The sequence below is a fragment of the Mus pahari genome, chromosome 23 (genome assembly GCF_900095145.1).
Source record: "Mus pahari chromosome 23, PAHARI_EIJ_v1.1, whole genome shotgun sequence".
In the NCBI taxonomy this organism is placed as follows: domain Eukaryota; kingdom Metazoa; phylum Chordata; class Mammalia; order Rodentia; family Muridae; genus Mus; species Mus pahari.
In genome coordinates this window covers 10,559,628-10,586,637 of record NC_034612.1, presented here as the reverse complement: position 1 = coordinate 10,586,637, position 27,010 = coordinate 10,559,628, and the positions used below count along the sequence as shown (strand labels likewise).

Here is a 27,010-nt window from a genome sequence, read left to right as displayed (position 1 = left end):
GGTCTGAAAGAGGGCAGAGGGTCCAAGGGAGAGCATTACACACTGTCAGTTCGCTTAGTCTGTAGCATCATTGGACCGAAGCTGCTGCTGACCTCCATAAGGCTCCCCATTAAAAATAAGAGTCCTGGGCCAGTGCTGTAACAGTGACTGTCACCAAGCCTAAGGACCTGACTTCAATTTCTGGCACCTATATGGTAGAAAGAGAGAACCAACTCCCGTGAGTTCCCCTTGGATCTGAAGACACGTGCTGGGACACACGTAGCCCTCAGCAAATAAGATTTAATTAAAAAAAAAAATGTATACAAAAGTTTCCAGGTAACGCACCTACTTTATCAGTCCTAACTGCATGAAAAATCCCTACAGCCAGAGAGGACACGAACATCCACCAGAAATGATCTCCCATAAACCCATGGGCCAGCTGGGCCTCCTTTATCTGGGCTGAGACGGGTACCCTGGGTGACTCCGATGCCCACATGACCTGGGAAGTTTTCCTTCTTCTGCTGCCGCGTCTGGATGCTCTTCGTGCACTCCCTTTGGCTCACGGTGAATGAGGCTGCGGGGAGATGACGGGGAGGCCACAGGTCACAGTTTCCAGCTGTTCATCCTGCTGTGGTCGGGACATAGGGAACAGAATACTTCCGGGTAAGTTAGATATCCTGTGTGGATCTGCTCTCAGGGGTTCCCCCCCAAAAATTATATGTGCATGATCATGTAGCTTGGAGGGAGAGAGAGAGAGAAACAGAAACAGGCAGACAAAGACAGAGAGAGACAGAAAGAGAGAAAGAGAAAGACAGAGAGACAGAGACAGAGAGACGGAAAGAGAGACAGAAAAAGAGAGAGACAGACAGAGACAGAGAGACAGACAGAGACAGAGAGACAGAGAGAGACAGAGGGAGAGAGAGAGGAGAGACAGACAGACAGACAGAAGAGGCGTCAGCACTCAGCTCTCCTAATGCATTTGCTGGGTTGGAACTGTGTCCCCCGCCACAGCCATACTGAGCGCTAAGCCTCAGCTTATGAATTTCGGGGGAGCATGGCTTAATCTCTAGCATTAGGTCACTTTTCTTGTCTCTGGGAAGAAACACTTGACAGACACAGCCTGAGGGAGGACACAGGATGCAGGAAGCCGGCTCAGGATTTCCAAAGCTCCCATCCATCATGAAGACAGGGTGTATCGGAGCAAATTGTGGGAAACCTAGGAGGGTAGCAGGTCAGCGCTTGAATGGCTCCTTCTTTCCCCCCTCTTCCTGTCCTGGTCACCAGCCACACAGGGCAGCGTGATCCACCATGCATTGCAGGTCTCTTACCTGGATGAATCCTTTCTGGGAACTCCCTGAGGGAAACGCATGCCCAGAGTCAAGCCTTGCCATTTGGCAGGTAACTCTAGATCCGACTGTACTGACAATGGGCACAGCCAACGGAATTGAAAGCAAGGTGTCAAAGAGACACTTTACCCTGTGCCCATAGACACTGTTCTGAACACCCCACGGTAGGAATGAATTAATAAGTGAACAGAGAGCGAAGGCTTCATTCACATCTGCAGGACAAAGCCTCCGGGGGACATCTGCACAACAGGAACCTACTTGGTGCTGATGAATTGTAAACTCGGATGTGACTGAGATGGGGAAATCTTATGTTCCCGGCTTTTGCCACAATAGGATTACCTAAAAAGGCGGCCAGGCCTGCAGGAGAGCGAGGAAGTAAGTTCTGGACACCAGGGGGCGCTCTGCACCCGCTCCTACTTCGTTCCGCGGTGGACGACCTGGGTTCCTGCAGGTGGATTGAGTTCTATCCTCCCCTTGGCCAGCCTCCGTGTTCCACAGAAGAAACAACTCTTTCAGCTCCAGGGGCACCGAACGTCAGGCACATCTGGGTCACACTAACTGTCAGCCTGGTTTTATTTCCCGTGGGTCCTTCTCCTCTGCGATGGAGAAAGGAGCCTACGTCAAGGGCACCCACAGCCCGCCGACTTGGATTCAAAGGGAGAGTTGGTGAGGGTCTCATCCAGCTTTCGTGGAGTAGAGAGTCTGAGATCTATGAGGAAGTGGAGACATCCATCAAAAACCATGTACCTATGTCCCCAGATTCACGCTACAATAGCCAGGTCCTGGGGTGTAGGAAGTCTGCCGCAATGCTTGCTGGGAGGTTGGAAACCTGAAAGAGCATACAGAGTCCCTGATTCACAGAATCTACCCGAAACATCCCGTTACTGCCTGTACCCCATGCCCAGCACTGGCTTGATAGAACTGGGGCCTGGGTCAGACAACTTGAGGGGGAACCGAGGAAGCGGACTTTGAGGACAGACCGGACCCCTCTGGGGACCCAGGAGTGTCTGTCCTCTTCTCTTTCTTCCTCTTGCCTCCCACCCGCCTGTTGCATTCTTTTCCTCTGCTGCATCATTTTCAGGACAGGAGTCCACACCCCGACTCAGGCCTGCTGACCTCCCTGCGGTTCCAAATGGCCCCAGGGTTTGAACTCAGTTAGGTCTAAGGGCTTGGCAGAAAGTGCCTTTCCCCCCACCTTGCCAGACTCGGTATAAATGTTTTTTAACCAAGGGATCTGGGAATGGCCCCCAAACAGGCCTGGAGTGCTCAAGATACAGAGACCCCTCCCCTGACTCAAACTGCCTTGGCTTCACTCTCTTGAAAACAGAAAAAAAAACAAATCAGTTTCCCCGGAAAGGATTATACTCTTACCATCTTTGAGAACTTGGGCGACGATCAGGTGCTCTTGAGGGAGACCAGCATGGATGGACTCCCCCACATGAACTTCGGGGTACGTATGTAGGGTATCTCATCACCCTGGGTCTCCTGCCTCTTGATAGGAAAGCACCGTTCTTGGGCCACAGCTTAAACACGAGATCATCAACTCAATGGCCCCTTGTCACAGGGTGGGCCTTACAGGTCACCCTTCTGGGGTCCCTCTAATTCACCTTCACCAGACTCAGCTCTATAGCCTCAGGAAGTCCCCTGACTTCCAAGGGCCCCAAATTGTGTGTGTGTGTGTGTGTGTGTGTGTGTGTGTGTGTGGTTTACACTCTCCTTCCTGTTCTCTCCTTAAAGTTTTGCATTCTTAAAAGGACAGAGAAGCCGGGCAGTGGTGGCACATGCCTTTAATCCCAGCACTCAGGAGGCAGAGGCAGGCAGATTTCTGAGTTCGAGGCCAGCCTGGTCTGCAGTGTGAGTTCCAGGACAGCCAGGGCTATACAGAGAAACCCTGTCTCGAAACAAAACAAAACAAAACAAAAAAGGACAGAGAAGAAATGAACCCAGCTCTAGATGGACAGAGAAGGGCTGGGAAGAGCCCAGAGCCGGTATGCATTCTGTTCTGTGCAACAGGGACAAATTGACCAGTCCATGCTCCTAGGGATGGACTCCTGAGATCCTGCCCCTTCTGGGCCTGCAGCCACAGTGGCTGTTAACTGTGTGTAGTTCTCAGCCCACCTCCATGAAAGGCCTCACTGTGCTAGATCAGCCGGATTGCATCCATTAGCCATTCAACAAGCATCATGGCGGCGGCCTGTTGCCATGGAAAGTGCCAAGGTGTTGGGGCGTCAACTCCCAGCCCTGCTCACTCCTGTGGGAAGTCGGACAAACCAAGTAATCTGTCTGAGCTTCCAGAGATTTTGCTTCTTGCCCATAACACGAGGACACAGTCTTAACCTCCAGGGGCCGAATGGAACGGACACTCAATAGGCAGAAGCCGTCATTTGCGACAATCTCGGGCCACAGAGGCAAACTGTGGTGGAAGCCCTTAGGCGCCTTTTGAGCATGAACCGGTTGGTTTCATGTAAGTTGTTAAGTAGCTGATGGCGTGCTACAGGGTGTGGCGGAGGAAGATGATGGATGAATCAAGAGAGGCTGCTGGGAGGCGTCGGCTGGGTTCTTCTTTTATGTTTGCTACTAAATCCCTGTGCAACACTGAGTTGATGACTTCCTTACCCTGAGGACCTCAGGTTCCCACCAATCACAAGGTGGTCATTAAGCCGTGACTGTATGAGGTTGTGAATGGCTTTCTTCTCAAAAAAAAAAAAAAAAAAAAAAATCAACACACAAGTCTACCTCCTTGGTGTAGGTTGGGTTTTTATGCCCCTCCCCTCGCCCAAGAAGTCATTTTTTGAAGACCCTGGACTTACAAATCTCAGCCCTTCCCAATCTCGTGGGAGGCTATCCTACAGACCCGAGGGCTGCCCTCAGACAGGTCACTGACCTCCAGCTGGAAGAGTCCAGGAGCTGGCCCTGCAGGACCGCGGGTGTCCTGGGCAGGGTAAAGACCCCAGCTGACCCAGTTTGGTTCCGGGAGTGAGCCTAGTGTAGCCTGCCCTTAACCTTGCTTTCCCCTCCCTCCTGCCCCCCAGATCCCAACAGAGGAGCAAGCAAGGACCACTCTCATCTGGCTCCCAAACACGTCCCTTAACCCTGCTCAGTTGCCTGGGTCACAGTCCCACACAGCCTGGGCAGTGTCATCCTTATCTTCCCCAATCTAAACAGGGCAGGCCCTGGGAGGGGTCTCCTCTCTCAGTCCATACCTGTGTCCACGGATGCTGTGTTCAGCTTGCCAGAGGCCCGAGAGCCTATCACAGTGCCCGTGATCGCTTGGACTGCTGCTCCAAGTGGTCACCCTGCACTTGGTCAGTGGCTGCAAGGGTCTTGGTATGAGATCTTCCTTCCCTTCCTCCCTTTCCTCCTCTCCCTCCCTCCCACCAGCCTGGAAGCTGGTCCTTTTCCCCCAGTGACAGATAGATGATGTCCCCATAGCTGGCCCCGGGAGAGTGCTGTGGTTTAGCTAACAGGGTCCTGCAGCCAAACTAGAGCTGGACACAGGTCAGGTGACTGTCCAGGCTCCTGGGATGCTAGACTTGAACCTTTCCTTCCTTCCTTCCTTCCTTCCTTCCTTCCTTCCTTCCTTCCTTCCTTCCTTTCTTTCTTTTTTTCTTCCTTCCTTCCTTCCTTTCCAGTGTTTTATTTTATTTTAGCTTTATTTTATTTGTATGTGCATTGGTGTTTTGAATGTTTTGTTTCTATATGAGGGTAATCGATCCTCTGGAACTGGATGAGCTGCCAAGTGGGTGCTGAGAATTGAACCTGGAGCCTCTGGAACAGCAGCCAGTGCTCTTAAGGGCTGACGCATCTCTCCAGCCCCGCAGGCTTGAGCGTCACTCGGCCTTCTGAACACTGACCCCTCCTCCGGCTCCAGGGTTCCTCTTGGCTCTGAAATGGGCCTTCTGGGTCCCTTCCACTCCGATGAGGAGATGGGTAGCCACTCTAGAAGGCCTTATAAGAAGTCCTTAGACTGTCTCTAAACCAGATTCATTCATTCAAGCACTTATTGAGCGCCTGTTGTGTGCCAGGCCCTAGCATAGACGCTAAATGCAAAGATGATAGATTGGAACCAGAACCTCTAAACACAGATCGGATCTGATGCCTCGTGGGCCCAGCCGGGGACTCGGTGACTCGCGTGTCACAGCGGCTGGGCGGACCGGTCTCCTCCCCTTCCTCTACCCGCCCCGCCCTGAGGCCGCCTCCACCCGCGGGATCCCAGCGACGCGTCCGACGCGTCCGCGCGCCTGGACTACTGCGTCCTCCTGTCTATCTGTCTATCCGGCGGCGGGCGAGGTCCGGGCTGGGGCAAAGCGGTGCCCTCCTTCCCTTTCTCCTGGGAGCCAGCGGGAAAAGAGTCAGCAGGAGAAAGAGCCAGCGCGGGGAGATCACGGTGAGCGCGTAGCACAGGGACCCCAAATCCCTGGCTCCAGCGGGCCCACGGGCAGATGCCACCGGGCGGGGACATAACGACCTGCAGCTCTTTTGCCCCCGGGGACGCCACCCCTGAGGAAACCTCGGTCGCGGCTCCATCCGGCACCCTCCATCCATCTCGACATCCCGCATCTTGAACTCGAATCCCTGCATTCCACATCCTTCATTCCGCATCCCCGAATCCTGCATCCCCACATCCCGCGTCCCTGCATCCCACACCACAGCCCCCGGTAGCGCGCGGCCCGGGGCGGGGGACGCGCTCCAATCGAGCACGGGCCACTGCGGGTGACAGTCTGGGGTATGATGCCCGCTGTTCTCCGGGTACCCCAGGGACTGCAGGGCACAGACCCCCGAGCCTCCCTGCCGCCCCCCCACCGGCGCCCCATTGTTCTCTGCCGCGGCTCCTGGGAGGGGGAGGGGGCTGCTCTCTTCTTAAAGGGCCCTTTCTCCTTCTTGTCGCCCCTGCAGGTCGCGAACACCAGTGGGGTGGGGCGTGCCCACGGCCCCCGCCCCTCCCCAGGGTCCCCCAGCTGCAGGTCCGGAGCCGCGATCCCTACGCTCCGCCCCCTTCCCTGGGAGATCTACGACCACTCAGGCCAGCCAGGAGAGGGGACAGGGGTGCAGGGGTGCAGGGAGCCCCGTCGGGAGGGGCGGACCCTAGTCACTCCGAAGCGAGGCACGGGATCTGGAAAGCGGAGCCGAGCGCGCAAGGAGCAGCAGGCTGGGGCCAGGGCCTCCCGGGTGACAAGGCCCTGCGTGGCGGACAGAAGGAACGGGAAAGAAGCAGGGACAGGCCGGACTTAGAGGGGCAAGCGCCTCCTCACTCCTGCACCTGCACCGAGGGGACTAAGGAATTGAGATCATGTCCCCCACCTAGGACAGACATTGCCTTCCGCGCACCGCTGTGTGCAACAGCTGCGCTCTGCGGGAAGGGGTCCTCGCAGCGTCTGGATGGCCACCCATCCCCCTAACCCAGGCCTCTAGGCCTTGGAGACAAGCCCAGCTGGAAAAGAGGCCACACTCCTCGCCGCCCGCCCTGGAGAGGGAGGACGAAGCTTCCCCGGTGCTCCCAGGCCCAGGAGGAGCTGGGCCAGCAACAGTGGGGACCTGGCCCCGCAGGCGGCAGCGGCCATGTCACGGCCAGGCCAAGGTGTGATGGTGCCGGTGAACGGGCTGGGCTTCCCGCCGCAGAACGTGGCCCGGGTGGTGGTGTGGGAGTGGCTCAATGAGCACAGCCGCTGGCGACCTTACACGGCCACCGTGTGCCACCACATCGAGAATGTTCTTAAGGAGGATGCCAGGGGCTCTGTGGTCCTTGGCCAGGTGGACGCCCAGCTGGTGCCCTACATCATCGACCTACAATCCATGCATCAGTTCCGGCAAGACACAGGTGAGTGGCCTCCCACAGGCCAGTCAGCTCTCACAGGGGGAAAAGGGGGGGGGAAGGGGGAATGCAACAATTCCCCCCTCCCAGGATCCCTGAAAGGGGAATCTGGGGCTCCTGGGAAAAGAGACAGTGTGACCTGGTCCAGATTAACACGTTGGTTCCGGCCCTATGTCTCATATTAGTTAGTGGGTGGGGAGAATTGATAAGCAAATCACACAGCTCCAAGCCTCAGTTTCTTCAAAGTGGGTAGATTGCTGTCCCTTCGAGCTATGTAAAGATTTCTTTAAGTGGATCCCTCTTCCCCTCAGCCCTGAGCCCCTCAGTGCTTTAGCACACCCTCTTACCAAATCCACAGGACTGTTTGGTTTCTATCAATCACAGGCAGAAAGTCTTTTTTTTTTTTTTTATTCCCAGAGGGGCATTTTACAGGCAAAAGAAACTGAGTCCCTTCTGCAGCTGAATGATTTGTACTCAGAGCCGGGATCAAAATCCAGACAGCTGGGAGTCCAGAGCCCTGGGGACAAGCTGGCTGCAGGGGTGGGGTGGGGATGGGGGGTTGGGAGGTAGGGGGTGATGGTACAGATGATTCCTGAGAAGTGCTGGTGATGGCTAAGGTGGGGGGGGGCATGCTGGAAGAAAGAGTGGCAATGGCCTAGGGACAATGAGACACTGAGGTGTCAGGGAGTGTGGAAATTCTTGATGGTCTGAAATGGTGCTGCTAAGCCTGATGTTAGGAGTGGCCTGTGACCGGGGTGGGGGGGGNGGGGGGTGGGGTGTGTGTGTGGGGGAGTGCTGGCCCATCTTGGTGGACCCCTGGTGTGGGTGGTAGCTGTTGATGGTGGTCATGGTGTGTCTGTGGTACAATCGTAGCCGTGACGCTAGAGATGTCCCCACTCTCAGGCCCTCTCTCTTCTTCCGGGGATTTGTCACCTCGGTGGAGAGTCTCTGCCACATCACCGGGCGGGCCTCTGAGACACAACAACGATGAAGGGCAGTGTGCAGTGAAGCCCTGCCGCGTGGGGACCGAGGAGCCCTTGGTGTGTTTGACCTCGAGGGACAGTGATGGGGACTGAGGAGGCCTCTGTGCTTCCCTGGGTGACCGCAGCAGGCAGCTAGCTGTGAGGACAATAGAATCTTCACCCTCCCTCCTTATAGCTTCCTGGCCAGCCCAGAGGCCGCTAACCACCTGTGGCTATTTCATCTCCAGTTAGTTAAAATAAAAATACATCAGCAAGGAGCCACGCTTCGGTGGCTTGAGAGCCACAAGCAGGGTTAAGCAGTATGGATCCAGAGTTTCCAGGGTTATAGAGTCCAGACATGCTAGGGGTAGGGGAGTGGAGGGGGGGACACACATCTCCAGTGACCCATCAATGTGGCATTTCGGTGTATCTGTTTCCATAGCTTCAGGCGTCCATCCGCTGTGGCCAGGCCTGTCATAAGGACATTTACTGACCTCTGACTATGTGCCGGAGTGCAGTAGGGAATGAGACCCTTCTTAGAAGGGACTGGCCGCTAACAATTGTCCCTATGTGGTCCAGGAGCAAGCAGGAGGCAAGAGCCTGTGGGATAGAGATGTATGGATGCTTGGGAAGATAGATCAGGATGTGGTGTTCCCAGAAAAGGGGACCAGCCAGTGCAAAGGTCCTGGGGTGACAAGGAATTGCAGATGTTCACAACTATTGAGTTTGGGAGACAGGGAAGCTGGCTCCAGACATGCAGATGTAAGCCTGCATATGTTCTATAGCCCTTTAGACTCATTCTCCTGGAGAAAAGGAGGGTGGGTGGGGTCTTAGAGGAATAGAGGGGCTGGTCCTCTCACCTGCACCTTGGTTTAACTTTCTGTAACTTCACAGTGTTGGCTGTAGAGATTTTCCGGGACTTAACTTGGAGGGTGGGGTTCATAGAAGCAGAAACAGCCCCTCCCAAGGGCCCCAAATTTGTAATCTTTGCCTGTGGTGGTCCTCCCTTGGGGTCTCCTTCAAGTCTCAGCACCCCCCATTTCGCCCCCCCCAAGTCCCCAGAATCCCAGACCTACTCACTGAGCATTCACCTCCCAACCTCTCTCCAGCGCTTCTTTAAGCCAAGCCTAGCCTGTGAGCTGGGAAAGGGACTGGACCTCTGAGCGCCTGCCAAGATCCCCCAACAAGGTACAGGGTCTAGAAACCTGGAGGGAAGTAAGGGAGGCAGCTTATGATTCTGGGAAATTTGGTGCCAGGCTGTCTCCCTGCAGAGAGACAGACTGAGCTGAGCTGGTTAGGAAAGGCCTCTCTGGCTCTCCCTGCCCCGGTTCCAGGAAAGAAGCGAGCCATAAAGGATACAGGTTTTCCCCTTTAACTCTGAGAAGTCGGGGTACCAGGTCTGAGGACCCCTCTCCTCCCCAGGCCTCAGTTTCCACCTTAAGCAGAGAGAGTGGAGCCTGTCTCACCTCACAGGAGTTGAGAGGGGACATAGGCAACATGTCAGTGCACACTTGACACTCCAGCACGCAGAGGTGCGGGCAGGAGGGGATCACGAGTTCAAGGCCATCCTCGGCTACATAGTGAGTTCGTGACTAGCCCGGGATATACGAGGCCTTGTCTCAAAAACCAAACCAAAACCAAAAAACCAAAAAGGACCAATGTAAAGTCATAAAACCCAAAACTCGTATCCATGCACCAAAACGCACAGGGCTCCCATCTAGACTTGCTTAGCATCAAAATCCTCTAGAAGCTTTTCTGAAAACTGACCTGCCCTTAGGTGGGGAGACGTGAGCCTGGTTTTGCCCTAACGCAGGAGCTGGTGGGCTTTCCAGCCTCTTGGGGTCCCTTGCGGACCAGAACTCTGCCTCTGGAGCATGCGCATTGCCCGGACCCTATGCAAATGAACAAGTGTGGCTAGGTAAACCCTGTGGCCGCCACTGATATTTGAATTTTGTGCCATTTTCGGGGCTCTTATTATATTTTTTTTTGCAACTGTTGGAAAATGTAAAAAAAAAAAAAAAAAACCCACTCTCCATTCTTCTGCGGACGGGGGAGGGGGAGAGGCATCGACCCCCTCCCCCTGCAGTCCACCCCACTCCCACCCCCTGCCAGAGCATCTTTTTAAACCTGCCTGGTGGGGTGTGACAGGAGCTGACACCCCAGAACACCCGGCGTGATGTAGGCATGCCTCAGGATGTGCCAGACGGAGCTGGTGTTCAGTGCAAACACACGCTCGTGGCCACAGCCTGCTCGCCCGGCACACAAATGTCCTGTCTGTCTGCCTGCAAGGCGGCCAGCCAGCCAAAGGGAGGGGAAGAGGAGGGGGCCAGGTGTCAGGCTTGGGGACAAGAGGAGAGGACAGACCTGTCACGTGGGAAGCCTGGGGGGGAAGACATAATTGTTTACTCAGCTGCCCCAGATGTTTCCACTCCACCCCCCAGGGGGTGGTTCCCACACTCCCCTACCTGGAGGCAAAGGCTACATGCCCTGACCTCAGGATATTAGATCCCTAAGGGCTACACCCCATTGTCTGTGGTTCCCTAGGTTCCCCTTGGGCTTCCATGTGGGTAAGGATGCTTTTCTTTTCTGTGCTGGGATTTGAACTTTGAGCCCTGGACCTCACACATGCAAGGGTTTTTCCACTGAGGTACATCGCCCGGCCCTCTTCAGTGTTCATTTTGAGACAGGCTCTCTACCCTGCTGGTCTTGAACTTGTGATGCTCCTTCTCATTCCCCGGATGGAAGGGCCTGGCTGGGCTCCCAAAGCTTAACCCTTTGCCTGAAGCTCCGGATCTGAGGGGTTGGGCCAAATGGGCTCACAGAGGCCAAGGAGCCATTGGGATGTGGGGGCGAGGGGCTTGGAATGGCTTTAACCCTCCCCAACAACTTCTCTGAGGCCTCCAAGAGTTAGACTCCAGATAGGAAGACTGGGGCCCAGAGAAAGTGAGTCACCTGCCCAGGGTGACACAGCTTAGCAGCCCCAGGGCCTCCCTCAAGACCTTTACACAGCTAGAATCGGGTGATCTAGTCCCTGCGGAGAGTAGGCTCCATGGTCTCTGTGGCCAGGGGGTGGGGGTGGGGATAGAGGGTTCCTGCATGACAGGTGTCTCTCCCATGTTTCTCTTCACCCATAAGAGACAGCGAAGACAGACGCCATGTCAGAGGCTCCACCAGCAACTGTGGCTCAAGATGCTAGGTTGGAGACAGGCATAGGGGACCTATATCCCTTCCCTGGGCAGCCAGGACTCTCTCATCCCTTATCCAGCCCTTAAGGGTAGGTCCTGCCTGAGACACTTAGACCGAGGGGGAAGGATGAGGTCACCCAGAGAGGAAGGGCAGCTATTGCCACGGGAAGCAATTCTGACCTTCACAGTCCAGATGGGATGACAATGCCCCAGAGAGGGTGCGTGGCCTGCCCAAGGTCACACAGCTTTCCTCTCGAAAACCAAAACTAGGCATCTTAAGTCAGGTCTCAAGGGTAGAGATGAAGGCTGGGTGTCCCCTTTCCCTGTCTCCTGAGAGCTCTCTGTCTGTCTGTCTGTCTCTCTCTCTAGCTTGTTGCTATGTTCGAACTAAGGCAGGGACATCCCGAGGTACCCTGGAGCCTCTAGGGTCTGGGTCCATGACTACCACACCTCTGAGGCCATTTCCTAGCAGGTCTGAGGCTCAGCTTGATACCAGAGCAACAGGAACTGGAGGAAGGGTTCTGTCAGACCCAGCTAAGCTGTCAACAGCTAAGCCGTGTCCCTGTGCCCCGTGTCCCTGTCACAGCCTATACCTCCCCTGTACTTCTGTTCTTTGGGGGTCTACTGTTGGTCAGGCCCATGACTCTTAAGGCCATCACCAACTCCATCCTTGGTGTTGCCCAGGACCTGGTACTGAGCCGGGTGTTGGGGGGGGGGGTCTCAGAGAGAAAGGCCAAACCAATCGATCTCAGATTTTATCGATCAGTACCCAAGCCATGTCAGTGCTGAGGAGAGATAAAAGCCAGCACGTTGTCCTGGAAATAACTTCTGAACCCAGTCCTGACACGGAGGCCAACAGAAAGGTGTACAAAAGCCCACCTGCTGCTGGCTGTGTGATTGTGGGCAAGCCACTTAACCTCTCTGGGCCTCCATTTACTGCAGTGTAAATATGGGAGTAATCCTTCCCTGAGGCAAGAAGCCTGGAGAAGACTCTTGTACATCATTCTTAGGGACACTTACGTAGGAGAAGGACCTGAGTGCCTTCTGAGGCCCAGGGCGTTCCAAGCAGGCAATCTGGGCCCCTGTGGGCGTGCAAACATGTACCAGGGTTCTAGAAGCAGCAGTCAGCACAGGAGGTGCACTCAGGCCTGGGGACAGAGGGAGGCGGTGATAAACAGGGGTTGCAAACGGTGGTCCCTTGGGGCCTTTAAGACCTGGCAGACTTGGCTGCCAGCTGCTGCCCTTTAACAGTCAGGCCCCAAGAGACTCAGAGCCAGTATGCGGTACCAGCATCCTCATTAATCTCAGACCCTGGGAGGCTGGCATAGGTGAACCAGCGAGGGGAAGGTTCTTCTGCAGTGAGTAGGGCTCCCCTTAGCCACTCCCTGAAGCTGGGTGGTGAGAGCGCCTGTCCAGGATATAGCCAGGGGCTGAGACACAGGCTGGGGAGTGGGGGTGGGTGGGTGGTTCTGTAGCAACCCCCCCCAAGGCTGCTATGGGATACCTGAAATGGCCTTGAGGGTCCTGAGTCTGTGAAGAGGGGTTTTGGGTCACAGTGCCTCCTGCCTCCTATCTAACTACTGACACATCAGAGTCACACCCAGCCCTGTCCTGACCTCAGCACAACCCTGCCTCGTCACCATGAACCCACTCAGCCTAGGACAGAAGCGGGGACAAGCCTCCCCTGTCTGGCCCAGGAGTTCACTGGGCATAGCAAGAAGCTGTGACTTTGACCCACACGAGTCCCCAAGCCTCCGTTTTATCTGCAGTATGGACCCCGAGGCAGCAGCTTTGGCCAGGCTGTCCCAGCCTTAAGTCATTTTACAGGGTCCAGTTAGCGATGTTCCCTAGTGTGCTTGAGGCCCTGGGTTCGATCCCCAGCCCTCCATAAACCAGGGGTGGGTGGTAGAGTTCAGATGTAATCCCAGCACTGGGGAGTCAGAAGGGTTAGAAATTCAAGGTTATCCTCTGCTACATAGAGAGCTTGAAGCCAGCCTGGGCAACGTGAAACCCTGTCTCAAAGAAAAAAAAAATCAATTATGAATTTAATGAGCACCTACTGTGTGCAAGTGTTAGGAATGTCACAATCAACAGGGCAGCCACAGAAAGCCTGCCTGTGGTACTCAGTCCTGGTGAGGTGAGGAGGTACCACGGAAGACCAGGACATGGGGCTGTCTCTGACCTTGGGTCTGCACAGCTGCCAGACTGGGGCTGTGTCTCCTCAGATCCTGCGTGACTTTGCCCTTGCTCTTCCTCCATGACAGAGCCTCTCTGCCCCCCCCCCACACACACACACAGATTCTCTCTGGACCTGGTCCAGGCTGCCACCTCCACCTGCTCAGACAGCAGTGACTAGGGTGCATAAAGGAGCCTGGCAGGCAGCCCCATAGCCCGGCACCCTGAGTTATAGAACAAAGGACCCAAGCCATCATAGGTGGCTGCCAAGACAGCCTGCTCACATCTGCAACCCAACTCTTTCACAGTGACAGCCCCTGTGAGTCTCTGTCCGTTTCTCTTGGGCTCCAGTGGGGTCACCAAGGGTAACAGAGCTCAGGGGAAATGGTTATGTGGAAGCAGGGGGATGGAGGATCATTCCTGTTGAGGTGTGTGTAGTTACGTCCTGTGGGAGAGGCAGCGTGTGTTCAAGCTCTGACTGGCTAGCCAGGTGACCTCAGACAAGTTTCTCTGTCTGGGACGCAGTTTCCCCATCTGTGCAGAGATGGCAAATTCAGTTGCCTGACTGCTTAATAGATCCCTGAAGGCACCGAGCCAGTATTACATCTGTGATCCCAGCACTCCGAGGCTACGGCAGGATTATCAGTTTGATGCCAGCCTGGGCTACAAAGTGAAACCCAGTCTCAAAACCAACAACAACGAAAAGAAAGAAAGAAAGAAAAATACTTGAAGTCATGCACAGAGTGGCCCTGATCCAGCTCTGATGACCTGTTGCTAAGGAAACTAAACCTTGTAACCATGGTCTCTGGATATTCAAGAATCTGGAAAGCCAGGCTAACATGTCCTTTATCCCCTCCCCATTTTTTTATTGAGACAAGGTCTATGTAGCCCTGGCTACCTTGAAACTTACTTTGTAGACCAGGCTAGCCTTTAACTCACAGAGATCCACCTGCCTCTGCTTCCCAAGTGCTGGGATCAAAGACGTGCACCACTATGCCTGCCTACACTCCCAGTTTTTAAATGTTGCTCATAAGGTTTTTTCTCGTCATAATCAGTGGGTGAGCAGAGAAAGCCCACATTCATGCCAGTGAGAGCCTCCATTCTAGCCATGGGAATGGCTCACTTAGTATCATCCATATCCACATATTACATCATTCACTCACTGCATCATTCATTCACTACATCATTCATTCATTGTGTCATTCATTCATTGCATCACTCATTCGTTGCATCAATCATTCATTGCATCATTCATCTATTGCATCATTCGTTCATTGCATCAATCATTCGTTGCATCATTTATTCACTGCATCGTTCATTTACTGCATCATTCATTCACTCCTATCCAGCCATCATTTCCACGGCACTGACCCTGTGCTACTGATGATGCTGAGATGGAAAAAGAGGCTGAGAAACCTGCCCCAACCTTTTGGGAGAGGGGTGTGGCCAGACTGAAGGGGACACAGACAGCCTGTCACCTAGTGGTGCAGCTTCTGGTTCTACAGAGTGCAGGGTGTTAAGAGAGCCTGTGGGAGAGTCCTTGGTTCTCTTTTGAGATGGTGGAGAGGATTCCAGAGTTAAGCCAAGAAAGGTGGGGAAGGAAAGGTGGGAGGAACGTTTTAGACAATCAGGGTTTGGCAGGTGGCAGCCCTGCCCCCCACTACCCTCCCCACCCCACCCCTGCCCAAGAATACTGTTGTTCAGTATTGTGTCCATTTCACAGGCTGGAAGGAACAGCTTGGGGGGGGGGCAGTTCACAGGAGGAGAATTCAGGGTCCCTTTGTCTCCTCTCCTTACCCTTCCCACTCTGAGCTGCTGCTGAGCCAGGCCATCTGAATGTTGGGCCATGGGAATCAACGTCAGGGAGGCCCCAGGGCCATGAAGTGCACAAAGACCTACACACAAACACACACACACACACACTGCAGCAGCCGTAGGGCATCAGTGGCCAAATAGAGTGGAGAAAACCTTGGGCCCAAGTCCTCCCCACCCCTAAGGCGCTTGGGCAGCCCTGTGCCCAAACCACTAATGGGCCAGTGCCAAGCCTGAGAGTCCCAAGGGAGCAATCGCAGAGAAACAGAATACGCAGGTTTATTGATCGCGGCCAGAGCAGGAGGCCCATGACCAGAGCCAGCTGATTCTCCCCCAGTCAGCCAGTGCTGGGGGTCAGACTTCTGTGTTTTCCTGGGGAGCCTCAGTTTTCCCACCTTTCAGATGGATCCCCTTGGGGAGAGGATGACAAAAGATGCTACGCAACACAGGGCTGACTTTCTTTCTTTTTTTGGGGGGGGGGGGGTTTCCGAGACAGGGTTTCTCTGTATAGCTCTGGCTGTCCTGGAACTCACTTTATAGACCAGGCCTCGAACTCAGAAATCCGCCTGCCTCTGCCTCCCGAGTGCTGGGATTAAAGGCGTGCGCCACCACGCCCAGCTTAGGGCTGGCTTTCTTACTGCTGCAGGAGATGGCACCAGCCCTGCAGGCAGCCTGAGATGCAAAGCTGTAATTCTCCTGACTGGGATTTCACTTCAGCCTCAGCCATGTCTCTCGCTTGCTAGGTAGCCTCTGTGCCTCAGTTTCCCCCTTGGTGACAGGGGCTTCTTTAACACACACAGTTAAAGAAGCAGCTCCAGACAGTCTGGAGTCTAATGGACCAGGAACTGCGGATGACGCTGTGTGTGTCCCAGAACAGCCTGGCACCTGGGTGTCCTTAGCTATACCCTGGGGACCTGTGCATTCTCAGCTGTACCCGGGGCAGCCAGCTCCATTTCACAGTGTGGTTGAGGATGATATGGGGGGTGGGAGCAGACAAGTGCATTCAGGACAGGGAATGAGCTTACTGCCTGTGTGTCATTGGTTTCGGGGATGGTTGAAGACACCACAACACCCTTCCCTGAACCTGGCATCCAGAGATGCTCAGACTTGCCCAACCCCCAGTCTGAGGCCCCCAACTTGATGTAATGGCCATGACTGACTCCCAGAGGCCTTCCTTCCCACCAGGTCTTGGTGCCCCTGACTGAGGTCATTTCCCTCAAGGAAACCACCTCCAAAGGGAGGGGGTCTCTACTGGGGACTCTTTAGTACCAGAGAGGCAAGCAAGAGTTAACTCCATTCGCAAAGCCACTGTATTCTGAAGAGCTGGAGGTGAGAGCCAGCCCCCCCCCAACATACTGTGCCTCTAGGTGTGTGTGTGGGGTGTCTGGGTAGGAAAGCAAACTGAGGTAGTGAGTTCCCCATGAGCTCGGGAAACAAGCAATCCTCAGACTCCCCACCCCCTCTCCTGTGCTCAGCCTTCAACTCTCACCCTTCCTTACCTCCCCTCCCTAGCCCTGTCTCCTCAAATGTTAAAAGGGACCAGGGCGCGCATAGTAGGTGCTCAGTTAGGGTATACAGTAGGGTATACAGTAATAGAAGCTGATGTTTTCTGGTGGTGCTGTGTCTCCACCCCCCCCCCCATCTCCCTTCTCTCACTGTCTCAGCCCCAGCCTCCAGTTCTCTCTGACTCTGCTGGCCTGCCTCTAGGTTTCCAGGCACTCTCTGGTCCAGCACAATCTAGTACCTGCCCCCTGGCTTCCAGAGCGATAGGCATCTTGCTGCTTGGGACAGGCTTTGAGTGAATGTGTGCCTGTCTCTGTCTCTTTGTCTCCATCTCTGCCTTGTCTCTTTGTCTCTGTGTCTGCCTCTTTCTCTCTCTCTCTCTCCTCTGTCACCTATGCTCCCTCCCTTGTCTGGCTGTCACCTCTGTGCTGTCTCAGGCCCTGCAGCCTCCAGCAGACACGAGTCCGTCCCCCACCCCACCCCTGCCCCCAGCCCCTCATCAGTTCAGGCTGTTTTTTCAGTTGTTCATTCTTACGGGGCAGAGGAAGATGGAGCCAACACACAAGCTGACACATTAACACCAGGCCCAGGACAGTCTTTTGCATAGCTATTGACAGCCTTGGGGTCCCACTCTGGGTGGCCAGCCCTGGGCTGGAGAAGCAGTGGCCTATCTCCCAGGTTCACGCACTGGGTGTCCAGTCTCTGGCTCTTTGTTCTGTCCGCAAATCTAGGCCAAGGCCACCATGGAGGAGGCTGGCACGGCTGCCGAGGAAATCTCAAGATCCAACTCCAAGCGGACAGTGGGAGCCAGCTGCCTCCCTTCCCAGCACACCCCTGGTTCATGGCCACCCTGAGCTGGAGGGGCGGGGCGGACGGACAGGCGGCAGCAGGCCCAGCAGTGCAGGGTCTAGTAGGGCGGGCACAGCCGCCCTAATTACTCCAGCTCTCCAGGCTCCGATCCGTTCTCAAAAGGACTCCGGGGACACTGCCTTTAATAACTACCACTAAACAGGCAAGAAAATCCATGCCTGGTAAACAGAGCCCTGGGGAGGAGATGCGGGCTGGCCAGCTCCCAGAATCCTTGGCGGCAGAGTAGCCATGGCAATCTCCAGAGCCCTCTCCCAAACGCCCTAGGTCCACCTCCCCTCAACTCTGCCAGACCCGGTCCCGCCCCTCCCCCTCAGCTCCACAGGCCTGTGATTCAGCGGCACATGTGGTCCTCCTGGGCAGGTTTTGGAAACACTGTAGCGCTGATGTAGCCTTTTGTCACCCCAGAAGTTATCAGTCAGTTCAGGAGAGGAAAGCAAGAATGATTCGAGGACAGGGCAACAGCCGAACAAGGCAGCTTCTGCGACAGAACTAAGAAGTCCTTACTGGAGGGGCTGGGCCTTCGAGAAGCTCTGTGGAATGAATAAGGAGCTTACCACGTAGGGACGGGACGCTGGAAGTGGGTCATGTGTGGGATAGCAGCCAACACTTCGCTTCTATACGCTAAGTCCCGTGCTAGGCAGCTGTCATGCCTTCTTTTACTTTGTCCCCCAGAAGTTACTTGGGGGAGTTGTTGACACCCCTATTTTACATATAAGACCACTGAGGCTGTTTGGGGAGTCAGGGTTCCCATAGGCTCGCTGACCTACTGGCTGCTTACAAGAAGCATTCTGGAATTCTCACTCATTCTGACCCTGAGCCCCCCCTTTGGCCGGGGACCTGAACAGCAGGTGGGGCACAAGTGGGCAATTCCCTTATGTCCCCCTGTCCCATCCAAAAGGGCGTGACTCCTCACCTTACCACAAAGCTGACCACAGTACTTAGGGTTCATCTCTCAACAGCCCCTCATTCTGCAAATGGGGAAACTGAGGCACCAAGCTGGGAGGAGTCTAGCAACCAGGAGTGAGGGGGCAGGATACAGGGCTTACTCCCAGCACAGAGCAAACCACAGAAAATCAATATGCAGTTCATTAAAACGAACAAGCATCAGGCCCTAGGGGAGTCTTCCTGTAGCTGGCTGGGACATTATTGATGCCTAGGGACCATATTTCATGGCACCTTCTACCCTGTCCCTCTCCTACCACAGCTACAGCTCTAAGCCTCAGTTTCCCCAGTTCTCAGGGCCGGTGCTGTTGTGATGGGGCATCCCTGGCTATTCTAACAGACAAGGTCTTTGCAGCCTGTGTGGCAATAACACCGTGGGCCTGAGCTGTCAGGAAAAGAGCTGCTGTGGCCAGGATGAGTAAGGACCAGGAAGTGGGGTACGACAAAGCAGGGACAGGACAGCTCATTCAACAGACAGGTATGGGAAGGGCTTCCCTAGCCCTTGACATCCGTACAGACCAGGATTAAAGAAGTCTGAACGTGGCTAAGTCATAATCCAGGCAGAAGGAACAGCTGTGCGAAGGCCCCTGAGGCAGCATGGGGTCTGAGATGGTGAGGGAGCAGCGGGGAGGCCAGGTCATCATGAGGACTTCAGCTCTTACAGGCAATTGGGATCCACAGAGCTCATGAGGATGGATGGATGTGGGTTGAACAGTATGCTTGGTAGGGACAAGGGTACGAGAGCCTACTGCCGTGGGCCAAGCAAAGGAGGCAAAATGGCTCAGGCACAATGGCTCGGAGGAGCAGGGGATCCGGCAACAGAGCTGTCTGAAGAGGCAGCTTGATGAGTCCATCTGGGGACAGGAGAGAGGGTGGAGCCAATGGTAGCAAGTTTGGTAGGAATCAAAGCCGAGGCAGGCTCCTCCCCACAGCCTCAGGCATCGCCCCACAGCCTCAAGCTCCTCTCCACAGTCTCAGGCTCCTCCCCACAGTCTCAGACTCCTCCCCACAACCTCAGGCTCCTCCCCACAGCCTCAGGCTCCTCCCCACAGCCTCAGGTGCTCTGCCCACCTGGCTGGTCTCCCTGATGAGAACCCAAGGCTAATGGAGGACAGGACGGCACCTGAATGTGCTTACAATCAGAACTGGATAGTCACAACGATGCGGGAACTCCAGATGAGGGCTGTCTGCTCCTCATCCCCCTGCTGAAGACTCTGCTAGAAAGGCTACCCTGAATCCAATCAGGGGCCTGCAGGATATCTTGGACCAGGGAGCTCCCTGCCACTGTCGAGATGAGGCCAGCATAGTAATCCTTTGTCTCATTGCGGTGACAAAAAAAAAAAAAAAAAAGCCTGGCAAAATCAGTGTTTATTTTGACTCACAGTTCGAGGGTACAGTCTGCTGTGGCAGGAAGGCGTGGCAGCAGGCACCGGTCATGTGACATCCACCCGGTCATGTGACATCCGCAATCAAGAAGGAGAGAGAAAGGCAGATGCCATTGTTCAGTTCTCTATCTCTGTGTTTCTGCAATCTAGGACCCCAGCCCACAGGGGTGGTGCGACTTACATCCAAGGTGGATCTCCTTTCTCTCCTAACCCAGTCCAGAAACTCCCTCCCAGACATGCCCAGAGGTTTGGCTTCTAGGTGATGCATACTAGGCCCTGTCCAGTTGATGATCAATACTGGCCAGCTGATCAGTAACTGTTGTCCTGGCCACGGAGGCCGGGGGGGGAGTCATGAGGGCTTTCCCACAGCTTTGTAGTGGGTGTGGCCGGCCTTCCGAATCCAGGAGAGTCATTTCTGTGCTGTGGCACCCAGGGCTAGGCAGCCCAGAGCCAGCTAAGACTCTGAGGAGTCCTGCAGCCTGCACTATCTGTCACTGGCCGGTTCTCTCAAGGAGCTCACGGAGCTTACGTCTCAGGCAGAGGGGTTAAGCTGTGTGGGGGTTAGCACTTGTTGACTGAGGGCTGGAACGGGGTGGGGGTGGGGGACGCGGGGAACACCAGGGGAGGGAAAGGGAAAAGGTACATGCCGGTGTGGATGTACACAAGAATGCGTGGCTGAATGAATCGAGAAATGAATTAATGAATGAATGGATGGATGGATGGATGGATGGATGCGTGGCTGAATGAATGAAGTGAGAGATGCACGCAGGTGTAACCGAATGAATGGACCTACGGGAGAAGTGTGGAGTCCGGTGGAGCCTGTGTGAATGAAGAAACCCACAACTGTTCCGGTTTCTGGGCGCCCTGGGAGTCCGGAAGGGAGCTGGGTGGGCAGGTGGGCCTTGCTCTCTGTGTGGACTGGCTCTCCAGGTCTACCCCTCCCTCTTTTCCCTTCTTGGTTCTCTTTATGGCCCCCGGTACCTGTTTCCCGGTGTGCTGACGGCCTCTGCCAGCATCTTTCCCAGCCCCCTTGCCTTTTAAGTTTTAATTGCTTTTAATTATTAGTTTATTGGCGGTCAGATCACAGCCTGAGGGAACCAATTCTCTCCTTCCACCATGCCGCTCTCTGGGATTAGAATCATATTGTCAGGCTTGGTGGCAAGCACCTTCCCCTGCTGAGCCATATCTGCGGGAGCCTAGTCCCCATGTCTTGACGCTTTCTGTCTGCACTGATCCCCTTCCTGACTCCGAAGGGTCTCCTTGGGGGCCTGTATTGACATATCTCTCTCCCTCCTGAGCGCAGGTACCATGCGGCCTGTGCGACGCAACTTCTACGACCCGTCGTCGGCGCCGGGCAAGGGCATCGTGTGGGAATGGGAGAACGACGGCGGTGCGTGGACGGCCTACGACATGGACATCTGCATCACTATTCAGAACGCGTACGAGAAGCAGCACCCGTGGCTCGACCTCTCATCGCTCGGCTTCTGCTACCTCATCTACTTCAACAGCATGTCCCAGATGAACCGCCAGACGCGCCGCCGCCGCCGCCTGCGCCGTCGCCTGGACCTGGCTTACCCGCTCACGGTCGGCTCCATTCCCAAGTCGCAGTCTTGGCCCGTGGGAGCCAGCTCGGGTCAGCCCTGCTCCTGTCAGCAGTGCCTGCTGGTCAACAGCACGCGCGCCGCCTCCAACGCCATCCTGGCCTCGCAGCGCCGCAAGGCGCCCATTGCGCCAGCCGCACCTCCAGCGCCCCCGCCGCCCCCGCCGCCGCTGCCACCGGGAGGGCCACCGGGTGCGCTCGTTGTGCGCCCCAGCGCCACCTTCGCTGGGGCTGCGCTCTGGGCCGCACCTGCCGCCGGCCCCACGGAGCCTGCGCCACCTCCAGGAGTTCCCCCAAGGAGCCCTAGTGCCCCCAACGGAGCGCCCACCCCGGGCCAAAACAACCTCAGTCGACCAGGACCACAGAGGTCCACCAGCGTCAGCGCACGCGCCTCTATCCCGCCTGGGTAAGACGCTCCCCCCACACACCTCCGGAAGGGCACCCAGACCCCTTAGCACATTAGCAAGCTGGACAGCAGGACCCCATGGGTCAGGGACCGTCCTTTACAACTGGAAGATATCCCAGCTCACCACTTGTCTAAACTGGTTGGCAAACAAGACCCTGGGATTCTCCTGTCTGCCCCCTCCCCCCAGCGCCAGCACTGGGAGATCATGACTACCATTGTCTGGCTATTTACACCCATGCACACCCATGCATGCACTCATGCACCCTCCTGGGGGATGATATTTACGCCTTCACCATCATGTGACAAGCACTGACCCACTGAGCCATCTCCTGAGCCCCAATAGGTTTATTTGCCAAACTTCTTCAATGTCATTCTGTGACACATACACACACACACACACACACACACACACACACACACACGCCAATTCTAGAGGCCACAAAAGAGAGGTACCTTCTGCCCATCACCCAGGAGAGCAGGGGTTCATCCCAGGTCAATAGATCCAGTGATGGAAATTTTGTTTGATTTTTTTTTTTTTTTTCATTTACTGGTAGGGCAAGGAATTGAACTCAGGATGTCAGGCTTAGCAGCAAGTCCCTTTACCATCTGAGCCATCTTTCCTTTCCAAAAGAGAAAGAAGTTTGGGAACATAAGAGTCTCACCTGCTCCAGGTCACAATGACCTTGAAGGTTGAAGCAATTTTCTCTAGAGAAACATCACCATCATTTTGGGTTCTTAATGTCACTTTCCAAACTGGGCTCCAGGGACTCAGGTGATCTGGCATGGAGGCTGGCCAGAGGGAGGTCAGAGGGAACCAGTCTCTAGCTTCAACCAGATCGCCATTTGGGGGGATCTTTTCCTGATGAGACCTCACTAAAGATTGAGGACCAAAATCCAGTTTGGGAATCAGTCCCAGGGTTTTGTGAAACAGGGGCCACAGGACAGGGCTCCAGTGAGACCCACCCTGGACACAAGAGCATCCTGGAAGGTGTGGGAGGTGCATCCGCATCCAGTACAGAGCAGCGAAGAAGAGACCAGGTCTGGAGCTAGTAGGGGTCCCCAAGAGGAAAGGAACACAGAAGCAGCTCTGCTTGTGTTCCCGGTGGTGAGCCTTGGGGTCTCTGCTGTGATTGTCCTGTAATAGGAAAGAGCAGGCTGAGATCCAACCAGACAGGGGCAGACAGATGGAAGTGTTCTATGAACCTGGAGGCTAAAGATACGGGGGTGTACGCATGAGGACCTGAGTTTAGTTACCGAGCATAAAACCAAGCAGGGCGTGTGTCTCTGTAATCCCAGTGCGGATAGAATCCTGGGGCTCACTGGACAGCTGCTGGGGCAGATCCATCAGGCGATGAATGCCAGGCTTCAGGGGATGGGGAGGGAACTGGAGAACAATGGCTTATGCTTCCTGAGTTTAGTTCCAGCACCCACATGGTGGCTCCAGGAGATCCAATGCCATCTTCTGACCTTAGCAAGTACATGATGTATACACACACACACACACACACACACACACACACACACACACACACACACATACATTCTCTGAAATTTGAGGTCATTTTTACGTATACTTTAAAGTTGCCACAGGCTGTGTGTGTGTGTGTGTGTGTGTGTGTGTGTGTGTGTATTGTGTCAGTCTGTCTGTCTGTTTTCTGTGCGTGTGCATCACAGGCTGTGTGTGGAGACCAGAACAAACATTTGTGAAAGTCAGCTTTCTCGGCTACTACTGTGCAGGTCCCAGGCGCGGGATTCAGGTCATCAGGCTTGGCGGCAGGCACCTTGACCCACTGAGCCGTGTCCTAGGCTGCGTTTCCGCACACACATCATAGGTCAGGGTGAGGACAGTGTGGAAGCCACTCCTTCGGGACACGCTGGAAATCGCTCAGCTTTTCCTGCCTAGCCTTCAGTCTCTACACATGTACCGTGAGTGAGTGTGAATTCACAAAGCTGAGCTGGTCGGGGAGGAGGACCGAATTCTCGCTATGCACACGCAGGAGGCAGACACACAACGGTCAAGGGAGTCAGCGGGCCCAGTCCTGGGAGGAGAGGGAAGCTCTGGGGAGGTGATAGGACAGGGTAGCATATAGTCCAGACGGAGTGGGTAGTCAGGACAGGCCACCTGGGGGGAGGAGCACAGGGGAAGAAACTGTTCTTAAGGAGGAGTTATCCAGGGAGGAGCTGGGGGCATTCTGTACCTGTCAGGAGGATGAGCATCCCAGGCTAGGCACTGCAGGTCGTCGTTAGGAGTGGAGGCTGAACAAATCTGGAAGGTTCTTGAAACCGCACACGGAAGTAAAACCTCCCTAGTGGAACGGGGAGAGGGGTTATCCAAATTGGGATTTGGAGCCAGACTGGGGAGCCTCAGGGGAGCTTGGAGCTGGTGCCACCAGCAGCTAGGAGCCATGGAGCGTGCTTGAGCTGGACAGGGCCTCGGGGACAAGAAAGCCATCTCCTGGGGGTGTTAATCATTAGACACATCCTACGCTGTCCTGCCTCAGTAGCATAAGGAAACCGTACCGACCCCCCCCTCCTGCCTAAGTCTGTGTTGAGACCCTCCCAGCCCTCCCTCTCCAAGGAGTCCCAAGAAATAACTATACCCCTGGCTCAGCATGAGGTACGGGTGGGTGCTAGGGGAGTGGATGGCCAGGAGGGCAGGGGGACAACCGACCCCTGGTCCTATCATGTTGTGAACTAGACTAGACATGTGGGTGTCTCCATGGACCCGGCAGCTCCCCCCACTCCCGCCTATCCCAGGCTGCTCCCCGAGACGACTCACATCCTCTTCTGTCCCCAGCCGAGTCTTTTCCTTCACCCACTGACCCACACACTTCTGAAGCCCAGAAACCCAAGGTCACGGAGGGGGTGGGGCTGGCTTCCCTCAAGGTCCTACCCCTCCGAATCAGGGTGTCCTCTCTCATGTGTCCTCACATTGCCTTCTCTCTGGGTGGACCTGAGTCCAGACTGGGTGGGCTCACGCTGGTGGCTGTGTTTCCTTGTTCAATGGCTCTGACTGTCCTTATTCTTTCTGGGATTCTGGGATCCTTGGGTGTCTGCATCCTCCCTCCAGGGCTGTCCACGGCCCGCCCCGCTGGATTCCTCTTTCTCTCACCTCCTCCCTTCTCCTCTTTCTCACCTCCCAACTGAGTGACCCTCAGGAGTACTTCTGCATTTCCAGCCTCAGTTTCTCTACCTGACAGACAGAGTTCCACCTGACACCTGTCCAGGGCTGGCAAGTGTTTGAGATCACACACTAAGTGTGATCGTTGTACAGGGGGGCAAAAGACTCCTTGGTCTGTGATGTAATTCTCTGGAGGGAGACCAGGAGGGAGGCCCAGAGAAGGGAATCAACCTGCCCAGGGTCACACAGCCAGTGAGGACAGGCCAGGGGTTTTTCCACTCTTCCGATGCTGGGACCCAGAGCCAGCTGGCAGGGTGGGCCTAGAGGGGACACACGGGGTGGGAAGATCCGTCCTGTCTCACAGGAGGTCAGCGTCCATCACTGTAGAACACAGCTGCTGGGTAGAGGAACAGAGTCAGACTTTCCGTCCCACATGGGGGAGGGGGACAGCTGCAGACCTGTTTCTGTTTACAGAGCATGCACCGTGCCCCCAGTCCCACCTCACGGTCCTGCCAGAATTGCCAGTCTCTGTCACGGAAAACCACAGCAACAACCCCTAGAGTTTCCATTTCTCAGAGGGCAAAACCAAGGCTCCAAAAGACCGTGACACTTGCTCGGGTCAAACACTTTGAACCTAACTTGCCCAAGGTGTATGGTGTCCCATTCCCCACCCCCACCCCGACCCCACCCCCACCCTCCATGTCCATGTTGTTCCAGGCCGTGGCTCCCACAGAGTAGCGGAGCCCAAGAGAGAAGATGAAGCAACAGAGGCTGAGTCCCGGGGCCCAGCTTCAACTTTCCCTATTGCTGTGTGACCTAGCTAAACCCATTGCCCTTTCTGGTTTTTGGCTTTTTGCAACTTGTAAAAATAGACCTGACGACACAGGCCACTGTCTAGCATGTGTTTTTCTCAGGCCTGTGTGTTTCCCAGGGTGCGGTCTGCTCCCTCATCCCTATTAGCCTGTGCAACGCTGCCAACTGAAAATAGGTGTTAAGTAGGCACTGTTTGAATACCAGAACCACCAGGTCTTAGTGGTCCCTTTCCTGCTTGCAAGCCCTCAGTGATTCTAAATCCCCACCCCTGAGCCTATGACTAGCTTGTTTCCCTGAATTCTCCTCTCTCTTTTCTTCTCTGTTCCTTGTAAGGAATAGATCCTAGAATATGGGAGAAGGTAGTTCGTGCTGTAGAGGAACCGCAGTTAATGCCCTTCTTAAAATTAATGCAATAAGCCAGCTAGGCGGTAGTGGCGTGTGCCTTTAATCCCAGCACTCGGGAGGCAGAAGCAGGTGGATGTCTGAGTTTGAGGCCAGCCTGGTCTACAGAGTGAATTCCAGCCAAGGCTACAAGAGAAACCCTGTCTCAAAAACCAAAAAGAAAAGAAAGAAAAATTAGATATAATAATAATAATAATAATAATAATATCATTGCTATTGCCCTTCCTTTTCTATGGCATGGTGGCACAAACCTTAATCCAAGAACTCCAGAGCTGAGGCAGGAGGACTTTCTGGGGATTTGAGGCTGTCTTGGGATCCATAGCGAGCCTCTATCTAAATGAAGGCCCGACAAGATGGTTCAGGGGATAAAGGTGCTTGCTGCCAAGCTTAATGACCTGAGTTCAATGTTTGGGAGCCACAGGATGGAAGAGAGCCAGCTCCCGGAAGCTGCACCTGACCTCCACATGCACACAGTAGGCGGCACACTAACTAAGTCAATGGACGTGGGGAGAAAAAGAAAAAGTCAGGTGTAGTAGAACATACGTATAATCCCAGCTAGGCTGGCTTAATGAGACTCTGTGGGGGCAACATGTCTGGAAGGGAGGCCGGGACAACCTTTCCAGGCAGCAGACCCTGTAAGGCCCTGAAGCAGGAGCCGTGTGTGTGTGTGTGTGTGTGTGTGTGTGTGTGTGTGTGT

At 54.9% G+C, this 27,010-nt stretch overlaps 1 protein-coding gene across 2 annotated transcripts in view; it reads left to right on the top strand.

Moving 5' to 3' along the window:
- The first annotated feature begins 5,534 nt into the window (after positions 1-5,534).
- Positions 5,535-27,010, top strand: part of Dtx1 (deltex E3 ubiquitin ligase 1) — a 30,556-nt gene continuing 9,080 nt past the window's right edge. For both annotated transcript variants that reach the window (XM_021186885.2, XM_029533627.1), the window contains exons 1-3: positions 5,535-5,712; positions 6,222-7,143; positions 21,275-21,977. In XM_021186885.2, coding sequence (XP_021042544.1) covers positions 6,885-7,143; positions 21,275-21,977 — 962 coding nt within the window. In that variant the 5' untranslated portion in view covers positions 5,535-5,712; positions 6,222-6,884. The remainder of the gene's footprint in view (positions 5,713-6,221; positions 7,144-21,274; positions 21,978-27,010) is intronic.